General features: G+C 61.3%; 1 protein-coding gene across 1 annotated transcript; it reads right to left on the reverse strand.

The window, feature by feature from the left end:
- Nucleotides 1-510: 510 nt before the first annotated feature.
- On the reverse strand, nt 511-9,414 carry LOC122702560 (basic proline-rich protein-like). The gene is made up of 13 exons (XM_043916135.1): nt 9,369-9,414; nt 9,120-9,245; nt 8,717-8,913; nt 8,489-8,598; nt 7,459-7,839; nt 7,150-7,258; nt 6,330-6,387; nt 5,993-6,074; nt 5,588-5,848; nt 5,255-5,476; nt 4,551-4,746; nt 1,390-1,444; nt 511-614 (listed from the first exon to the last, which is right to left on the reverse strand). The coding sequence occupies exons 1-13, from the start codon at nt 9,412-9,414 to the stop codon at nt 511-513; spliced, it is 1,947 nt and encodes a 648-aa protein (XP_043772070.1).
- Nucleotides 9,415-10,079: the final 665 nt, after the last annotated feature.

The following is a 10,079-nucleotide window of genomic DNA, read 5'->3' on the forward strand; positions in this document are numbered from 1 at the left end:
CCCCGACCCTCCCCCGGACGACTGTGCTCAGAGGCGGACAGCCCCGTCATCACGCCTCCAGCGCCTGCCCCGCGCCTGCCCCCGGCCGGGTTCCTGGGAGCCCGTGCTCCCCGCTCCACTCTTTGGATGGGGACCCAAGCCACCCCCACCTCCGGGCCCCGGTGTCCAGCACCGCGCTTGGCACTGAGCAGATTTCACTCACTCGCTTGTTGATTTGGTCATCCACTCTGAGCCGTGAAATAGACAATTGCACGAATGAATGAATGCCTGAGAGACAAAGTCGGACTGGGTTTTTCCTGCTGCCTTGTCTCTCTGGACAAGTCTGGGCCCCAGCTGCCCTTCAGGGATACGAGGAGTTTGGACCGATGGGTCTGTGTTCTGAGACTGAGGCCAAAACACAGAAGGAAAAACGAAATCAGGGTGTCCTGGTCGATGTCAGACTGCATGCAGGCAGGCGGCTCCGTCTCTGTGTGCCTCAGTCCCCCCGCGCCCCCTGCAAAGCTGGGCCCATCACGGCCCCTCCTCCCGGGCCTGAGAGGACTGGCAGGGTGGTGGCAGGACGGGCGTGGCCATCCGCCCTGGCGCTGGATGTTGGGGCTGTTGCCAGGAGCGACCTGAGGGTCAGGCCAGGTGCTCGCATCAGGCAGGCCCGCAGACGTCTTTCCCGGCACCCACGGCCGCCCCGGCCCCAGGCCGCCCTTCCTCGGAGCGCTCTGCTCCCTGGCAGCTCTTTAAATATTTACACCTGCCTGATGCAACGCTGGGCTCCAATGGCCTGGTCTGGCACCCAGACCACGGTGAAGGCTTTCAGAGCTTCATTTTAATATTTTGTTGGAAGAAAATTGACCCAGAGAGCAAGCTGAAGCTTTTAAAGCATTAAAATGCCAAGAGGAGCTTGGACAGGCCCAGCATGAACTTCACTTAAGGGGAAAAGATGCTGGTTTTCGGAGCCTTCTGACCTGGGCGTGGTCCCCCAGCCGGCCGAGGTTGGGGAGCTGAGGGCACCAGGGCTGGGCTCCTTTTCGGGCAAGTGCAGGACAGCCTGTGCCCTCAGGGATGGACGGTCGGCCAGATGAATCCCAGAACTGCGGGGGAGGGAGCCCGGGTCTGCACGCGGCTGTTGGTGACCAGGGCTCTCTGCCCTTGTTCTCACTGGGGTCTGGGCAGAGGAGGGGAGGGCGGAGGTTCCGGGAGATGGGGCGCTTCCTCAGGAGTGGGCTTGGCTCTGAGAAAGGCTCCAGCCCAGTCTGTCTTCTCGGGGGACGCCGGGTGGGGATGTGGACCGCTGCCCGCTCAGGGTCAGGACAGAGACCACGCCCCGCCCCGCGGTTCACTGGGACCCACCCGAGGACAGATGATGCATCCTCCCCTGCAGCTGGGTTCTCATACCTGGACGCTTGGTGGTGGTGGGGGGGGGGGGGTCGATGTCCACCCTGCTGACTCGCTGCAGCGTGATGGGACACGGATCAGCTAAGCCTGAAGGTCAGGCAGACCTGGGGCAGCTTCCTCTCACCAGCCCCGGGACGCCAAGCCTGCTCATTTCATGGTCACGTGGCGACTGAGACCCAACGAGAAAACGTGTGTGAAACAGCCCAGGGCCAACACGAGGAAAGTGACAGGAAATAGGATGAGCACGCACCCAGGAGACAGCACGGCTGACCGCGGTGGCCGTTCCACCCCCTGCTGCCCGGCCGGCCTTGAGCCACAGCAAGGAGCCAGGCCGCTCACAGCCACCAGCTGACGTTCATCACCAGCAAAGACACGCCTGCTGGTCTGGGATTGTTTAAGTAGGCTCTGGGTCAAGGTGGACCTCTGCTTAGCAAATAATTTTTCAAGACATTGCAAAGTCTGTGAGCACAGGTTTACCGAGACAATAGCAAAGATAGCTTAGGAAGCAGAGCAGCCTGAGAGGCACTTAAGAATATATCAGACACTCTTAACAGCAACTGCAAATATCATGTAACATCACTCACATGCGGAGTCTAACGTAGGACCCAAGTGAACTTATCTGCAAAGCAGAAACAGACACGCGGATGCAACGGAGAGACTTGTGGTTGCCCAGGGGCAGGGCTTGGGGAGTCTGGATGGGAGGTCGAGGCCAGCAGATGCGAACTATTATCTGTAGGATGGATAGAAAACAGGGTCCCGCTGAAATGGCAACCCGCCCCAGTACCCTTGGCTGGACAGTCCCGTGGACAGAGGAGCCTGGTAGGCTACAGTCCTTGGGGTCGCAAAGAGTCGGACACGACTGAGCGACTTCACTTTCTTTCTTTCTTTCACTGTGTAGCACAGGGAACTATATTCAATGTCCTGTGATTAAACCATGATGGAAAAGAACACGAAAAAGAATATATATGTATACATATAACTGAATCACTTTTCTGTGCAGCAGAAATGAACACAACCCCGTACACCCACTGTTGTTATTCAGTCGCTCAGTCGTGTCCGGCTGTTTGCGACCCCAGGGACTGCAGCACGCCAGGCCTCCCTGTCCCTCACTATCTCCCGGAGTTTGCCCAAGTTCATGTCTATAACTCAATTTAAAAAAGGATGGAGTTTAGAAAATGACCCAGAAAGATGTCCACTGAACTGTAAATCACTTGAGTGCTAATTTCAATAGAGTTCTGATCTGCTCATTAAGGAAGTTCTAGAAATGCATAGATTCCTCTGTGACTCGTAAACGATTGCTCGTCAGATGACGTGAGGCTAGCCCAGTTTCTGAAACCAGATGTCCTCTGATCGCAGAGTTTCTGTGATCGTCCTTCCTCCTGAGCCTGGACGCTGCAGAGTGCCCCCCAGGCCCTGTCGCCCTGAGCCAGAGGTCCTGACCAGCTGGCAGCCCAGGGACCACACGCAGCAGCGGTCCGCCCAGGGACCCGCCAGCCCTGCGAGTGTGCCTCGCTGCCCAAGTTCCGTGCTAGCTGAGCCTCTGCTTCTGCCTGTTATTAGTGAGATGGCTGGTTGGGCCTGTAAGTGGATTGTACAGCTAACTAATGTGTCTGTAGCTCGGAATTATTTATTGCCCGTGATTGCTCTGCCTGGGTTTCCAATACATAATTCATATTTGGAAGGTTTTTTCCTTCTGAGCTCAGAGCCAGGAGGAACAAGCGAGCCTGGAGTGAAGGCCATGAGCTGATACTGCAGGAAGCGGGGACAGGCACAGACTGGCCCCAGGTGCCTCCTGGGGGCCGAGCGCTCCGGGCCCCGGGCTCGGTGCCTTGGAAGGTGAACTCTGGGCCCATGGGTGTTCCTGCTCGCCTCGTCCTCCTAAAACTTCAGCTGCTTCAGGCTGGATCCTAAAGGAGACAATCCCTGAATATTCCCTGGAAGGACTGATGCTGAAGCTCCAATACTTTGGCCACCTGATGTGAAGGGCTGACTCACTAGAAAAGACCCTGATGCTGGGAAAAACTGAGGGCAGGAGGAGAAGGGGACGACAGAGGATGAGATGGTTGGATGACATCACCGACTCAATGGACATGGGTTTGAGTAAAGTCCAGGAGTTGGTGATGGATAGGGAGGCCTGGCGTGCTGCAGTCCATGGGGTTGCAAAGAGTCAGACATGACTGAGCGACAGAAGAACTCCAAGCTAGTCCCTGCATGAGCAGACAAACCAGACCTGCCCTGTGTTGTGGTTCTCAGCAGAAGGTGAAAAGGACAGTCCTAGAGTAGGAGAAACCTCTCGGGGAGAGGTCGGGGCAGGACCCGTGGCCCCTGGGCCCGCTCTGCCCCGGGGGCTCTGCCTGAGGCTGCTCTGTGGCAGAGGGACAGGCCGTGTGTATCCTGGCAGGGGCCTGCGATCTGCAACTGCGAAGTGATCACATTGGGAGAAAATGCCTGAAGAGCAAATAGGATGAGAAAGGAGGCTTTGTACAAAATTGCTACCTGCGATCAAGCAGAATCCGCGTGGAGTTTTTTGCAGAGTGGGCGGCAGGAGGCTTTCCTGCCGTGATGAAAGTGCTGGGGCCCGTGGCCGCCTCGGGTCTGAGCTTAGACCCCGCGCTGTCCTCCACCTTCATGCCTCAGAAATTGCAGCCCTGGGTGGACCGTGGCTGCCACAATAGCTCAGCGAGGATGTGAGCAGTGATATTGGGGATGAAAAGCAGGCAACTTGAGGCTGTAGGACCGGGGAGAGCGGGACCAGAGTGCACGGAATACTAAAGCGCCCGGAGCTCAGGGCCAGACGCAGGCGCGTGGGGGGGCCGCCTCAGATCCCATCAAGACGTCTTAATCCCACTCGCTTCTCCCGGGAGGCTGCTCGAGCCGGCAGGGGGCAGGCTGGCAGGACACAGGAGCAATGCTTTCAGTGAGGCTGCTTGGTGCGTGGATGTGTGTGCTTTGCACGTGTGCACGTGGGCCTGTGGGCGTGTGTGCGGTGTGTTCATATGTGTGTGGTGTATTTGCTGTGTATGCCTGTGTGCATGTGTGTGTAGGAGCCCTGTGTGTGGCGTCTCACGGCGGACGGGGCAGTGGTTAACATAACAGAAGACGTCCATGAATTTCCGGGGCGTGTCTTAGGGCTCAGTCCCATGGGAACCCCGAGAGGGCACCTTTAGAAGGTCAGCCTGGGCCGCAGGCTCCTCCTCTGAGGCTGCAGGGGTCAGGGCCCCGAGTGGGCCGTGCTCTGGGGAAATCTCTATTTCTGGGGCGCGGCAGTTGGGCTCCTCAGGGAACAGGAGCGGATGGAAACCTGCTGTTCCCACGACGTCGTCTGAGGACGCTGGACTGACAGGACCCCCAGGGGATCTGAGACAGGACGAGGGTCCCCTTCAGTGCCCGGCAGGCGTGGGCTCCAGTGCTGAGACGTTTTCCCCGGGGAAGGCTGGTCTGGGGGGTGCGGCCCCACCCACCAGCCAGTCAGGGCGCGAATCCCCATCTGACCGCTCAGCCCTGACTCTGACCGGCTTTGGAAAACTCCGGAGGGGAAACTGGAGGCATGTGGGCCATGGTCGGGCCACGCAGAAGGGACATCCGTGGCACTGGAAACCCCCTTGGAACTGGTGTGCTGTCACCCAAAGTCAAATTCGTTTCTCTTGACTTAGACCGGAGCGCTGATTACGCCAGCGTCTCCTTGCACGGTTATCATCGCTGGTGCTCCGAGGGTGCCGCGCCAACTGTGTCTAATGAACCATCACCGCGTCCCGGAGGACTGGGTTGTGGGGGGGGCGTCTCACCGCGAGGCAGCGTCTGGGCCTTGGGGGGGCGGAGGGAGGGAGGGACCGGCCGCTCCTGAGGCCAGGAAGCAGAGCCCCACCTGCAGGGACCACCTGAATAATTCACGGGCCGCCGCCACAGGCGGGCACGGCTCCTGGAGCCTGTGGGGGTGTCAGTGGTCTTGGCGGCCCCAGGCTTGGACCCCTCGGGCGGCCCTTTTGTCTCCTCTGTGCAGCTCTGAACAGCTGACCGCTCTGTTATGAAAGCCGTTTTGCAGAGTCGGGGGCCCTCCGCACGCCAGGCACGGGGCTGAGCTGGAGAGCTGAAACGCGGAGGGAAAAGTCAGGGCCTGTGTTCAAGGGTGGCGGAAGCCAGAGGGGCAGGGGAACAGGAGCTGGGCCCAGACGGGGTCTGGGTGTCTGGTCACCCTCACCCCCCGGGGGTGGCTTGTGTGACCTTGGCTCCTGTGACCTTGGCTGCCACGTCCATCAGGTGGGTCTGGAGGCTCCTGTGGCCGCCGGGGGTCGGGGTGGGTGGGGAGGGGACGGGGCAGTGAGCAGGGCCGCCCAGAGGCATTGTGGACCCTGCAGCTTCCAAGGTCACGGTCGCCTCGGGAGGGAAGCCTCGCCCAGGCATGCCTGCCCTGGCTGGGAGCAGGCTGGGTTTCCGAGGAGCCCTGCAGACCATTTCCTCCCTGGTCAGTGGGAGCATGCGGATTGCGTCCAGTCTGAGGGGTGGATCCCTCCAGGGTGGTTCATACAACAAGGATTTCTTACGCTGGACTGTGTGTAGGGCGCTGTGCCGGGGTGGGGGCCGGGCAGGGCGCTGAGCTCCTCACGTTCCGAAACTGACCAGAGGCCGCGCACCGCGGTTCACAGTGGACGGGGCGCCGGCGCCTGAGTGGAGGGTGGAGCCAGCTTCTGGGAGGAAGAGAGATTGCAATCTGGAGAGGCTTCCCGGAGAAGGTGACCCGGATGGCAGAAGACACGGGGAGAGGATTAAAGGGGCAGGAGGGTCCTGCGGAGGGAGAGGAGACCCGAGCCTCCCCACGAGGTGACGGGAACCCACGGGCCGTGACTGGTTCCTGCTCCCACTCACAGCCAGATCCCCGCTCTGCCTGGACGCCGCCTGGCGTGGAAGCTCTTCCCCGGCCTGTGCTGAAGGCCCAGCCTCACCAGGAAACAAGGCCTGCTCCCCGGCACCCAGGAACTGCTGCCTCCCCCGGCAGCCCTCCTGTGGATCACGGGAGTGGGAGGTGGGCGCGCTTGTGCACGCAGGCATGTCTGTGCTCAGGTGCTTCCTCCTGGTCCCAGGCCACACGTGGGTGCTGGGGCCAGGGCGTGTCTGTGCTCAGGTGCTTCCCGTCCCTGGACACCGGGGCCAGAGGGGGATGGGGGAAGCTCTCTGATGTTGGAAGAGTGTCCTCAAGAGGGACAGCTGCCTCTCCCTGCAGGTGAGAAGCTGAAGCCCCAGGGAGAAACCCCCCTCCAGCCTCCGTCCAAGTCCCGGTGAGGCCCATCTGCCGGAACTCACGTCAGAGCCGGCCTGTAATTGGTGGGTGAGACCCAGTCATTTAATAATTTAACATGTTTGTGAGTGTTTGAGAGCCGGAAAGGAAGCAGCTGCTTTCAGAACCCGGTCCTCCCAGGCTCCCAGGGGACGTGATGGGCTGGCTGGCCTCAGCAGCGTGTAATCAGATGGGAGCTTCCCTGAGCACCAAGGGCAGAGGCGGGCCCTGGGGACTTAAAGCTGTTTAATGTTTCATCATCTTCTGTCAGTGTCTCTGAACGCGTTGGTCCTCACCTGGTGTGTGTCAGCCTCATGGGCCCGGGGGCTGGGCGCAGACGTCTGCTTAAACAGAACCTGGGTGTGTCTGGGGGGTGCTTTGTGAGGTTATCACTTGAACCCGTGACTGAATAGAGCAGGGGGCCCTCCCCGCTGTGGGTGGGTCTCGTTCAGTGAATTGACAGCCTGAATAGAACTGGAAGGACGAACCTCCCCGGATGCAGGGGGAGTTTCCACCTGCCTGACCGCCGGACTTGTGGCCGCTCTGTCCCTGTCCCTGGCTCCAGCTGAGACCCCAGCCCTTTCTGGGCTCAGCGAGCTGATAACCGGAGCGGCACCGCCACCTGTCCGGGTCCCAGCTCAGCACGCCGGCTGCCGTCTTGGGACTTGTCAGCTCACATAACCACGAGTGTGAGCAGTTCCGCATAGTAAACCTCTTTCTGCACATGTGTACACACACCCCTGGCACTGTTTCTCTGGAGATGCCGACTCAGACACATGTAAACACTCTTCTCACACCAGGTGGTCAGCGGCGAGCGGTTCAGCAACACCCCGCCGGCCAGCTCCCACATGCTGGCCTGTGGGGCCCCGTGGGGCTGGGGACCCGGCAGAGAACAGTCAGACGTGTCCCTGCTGGGTTGCAGGCAGCCCTGCTGGAGGTGGCCACGGGCAGGTCGTGGGCAGGAGAGGTCTCCAGGGGGAGACTGGGGCTGTGTGGGGGCGGGGCAGGGGTGGAGGGGGGCCAGCGGATGTTCGGGTCCAGGCAGGGACGCTGGCCCGAGTGTGGACGGCGCGGGAATGGGCTGCAGCCGCTGGGCAGGGCTGAGTGTCCCCAGGAGGGGCGGTCCAGTGCTGTGATGGCAGGCTTCTGAGGGTGACCGTGGACCTGCGTCGTCGTGGCTGCAGGGCAGAAGGGCTTGGCTGAGAGCTGACAGCCACAAGCTGTCCCTTCTCTGATCGCGGGCTGTGGGTCAGTTGGGTTCCCCCGATCAGACCTTGTGAAGACCCCACTGGGCCTGCCAGACACCAGCTGATCAAAGGTGGATCAGACAGCCCCTCCGCTCGCCGAGGCCAGATGGTCGGGCCCAGGAACAAAGGGCCGGCTCTGCCAGGCCCAGGCCCGGCAGCAGAAGGCATCAGTCAGTGTCCCCGGGGCCCGCCAGCATTTCCTGGACTTCAAAATGGCTGTGGGAGGGCAGGCCTTCTCAGCTTTCCACTGAAACCAGCCTCAGGGCTGAGAGAGCCTTTGGTCTCGTGGAGGCCAGAGCTGGCCCTGGGGAGGGGGGTTTCAGGAAGGAGTGTGTGTGGAGACAGGCGTGTGTGCCCTGAGCACACAGACGTGTACATGCACACGTGCGGGCACGCATGCATGTTTCAGCGAGGACCCCTAGACGGGCCTGCATCCGCGCCCAGAAGTGTGTGCGCACATGTGAATGTGCGTGATCGCGTGTGTGCGCACACGTGAATGTGCGTGGTCACGTGTGTGCGTGTGCTGCCTGCGTGTGTGGTCAAGCGTCCCGGGAGTGGCTGCATCGGCTGTGACCCTCACTTCACGAGAGAGTGGCCCCCAGGGCCCCTGTGCAGGCTGGTCCTGCCCCGACAGCCCGGGATCCTCTGGCCGAGGCCGGGGGCCGCGCCCTGGATCTTCGGCTCGGCGTGCTGAGCCGATTACAGCGCCGCCGTTTGCTCTGTGTCAGAACTGGCTGGTTTCCTGGAAAAGAGGCCTGTCTGAGGAGGGGGTGGGGCCGGCCTGTCGGGGGGAGGGCGCTTCACACACTTCCCGGGAGAGCTGGCCGCGCCCCCCAAGGCACTGGTTAGTCATCTGAGAATCGCCGGTCTCCGCGGGGGCCCTGGAGCTGGCCGAGGGCTGTGGCAGGGCCGGGGCCGCGGTGGTGTCCTTGCCTGGACTGTGTCCCGAGAGGCCTGGCACCTTTGTGGAGGGCCTCAGCTGTCCTGGACCGGGCTCCGGAGTCACTGATCCCGGTCACACGAGATGGGGGAAGGCCTGCGCCTCCCTGAGCCTCTGTCCCCGCGTCTGCAGAGTAGGGGTGACGACAGCCCCATGGAGATGAAGGGTGAATGCCCTCAGGACACAAGGGGTCCTGCCGTGGGGGTCAGGAGGTCTCCACAGTGACCTTTACCCCTTGTCTCTGATGTAGCGACTCCACGATGCCAGGCACTTTGCCCCTGGCAGGGTCCTATCGGGTCTCGGGCAGCAAGGACCACAGCGCTGAACGCCGGGATGCAGGCGGTGGGCACGGAGGCCGTGGGCAGCTTGTCTCCTGGAAGCTTGGCTTGTGGTGAGGCTACAGAGTGTGGTGTGGGTCACTGTGGTGTGCTGAGTGGGTCAGACCCATCCAGAGGACACGGGGGACTCCGTCCAGTGTCACAGAACTTCCTTCAGCTGAGTCCACTCCTGACGTGCCCACCGAGCACCTGTCTGCCACTTTGACCCTCTTGATGCCGGCGGGTCATTGCTTCCTGGAGGCAGCCTGCTCAACCCTTCTCCCACGGAGGAAAGGCGGGGAGGGCAGAGTGAACGGCTTCCCAGGTGGCCCGCCTGCCAAGGCAGGAGACCTAAGAGACATGGGTTCAGCCGCTTGGTTGGGAAGATCTCATGGAGAAGGAAGTGGCAGCCCACTGCACTATTCCTGCCTGGGAAATGCCATGGACAGAGGAGCCTGGCGGGCTACAGTCTATGGGGTCGCGAAAGAGTCGAACACGACTGAGCAGCTTAGCACACACACACGTGGAGGGAACCACGGGGGCTCTGAGAGCTGAAATCCAACAAAAGACACTTCTGTCCCCCGCCCCCGCCCAGCCCCTGTTCGAGGCCCCCCCAGTCCCAGGTGGGAGCAACAGGCTTTTGTCCTGAGTTGGTGGGTGTGAACTCCACCCTAGGATGTGGTGGTGGGGGGGTGGGGGGACACGGCCCCAGGCGGGACTCAAGCGCACGCAGGCTGAGCGAGCCAGCCCGGCCTCCGGGCTGTCTGTAGCGCTAAGGAGCGTCTGTGAGCGTCCTGCGTGTTAATTCCCAAACAGTCAGATCAGACGCCTGCCTGAAAGCTCGGTTTGATAAATTTCCAGGACGCCAGCCCCGCGCAGAGCAAAGGAGCGGTTGAAAGGAGGCAGAGAGACTG

This window comes from Cervus elaphus, chromosome 11, assembly GCF_910594005.1.
Source record: "Cervus elaphus chromosome 11, mCerEla1.1, whole genome shotgun sequence".
In the NCBI taxonomy this organism is placed as follows: domain Eukaryota; kingdom Metazoa; phylum Chordata; class Mammalia; order Artiodactyla; family Cervidae; genus Cervus; species Cervus elaphus.

What these genes read in the sequence shown, in the direction of transcription:
- LOC122702560 (XM_043916135.1), bottom strand. Translation starts at nt 9,414, where the DNA reads ATGACCCGCCGGCATCAAGAGGGTCAAAGTGGCAGACAGGTGCTCG. An exon ending in AAGTGGCAGACAGGTGCTCG is followed by an intron (nt 9,246 to 9,368) that starts GTGGGCACGTCA and finishes CACACTCTGTAG; the next exon opens with CCTCACCACAAGCCAAGCTT. An exon ending in AGGACCCTGCCAGGGGCAAA is followed by an intron (nt 8,914 to 9,119) that starts GTGCCTGGCATC and finishes GACCGGGATCAG; the next exon opens with TGACTCCGGAGCCCGGTCCA.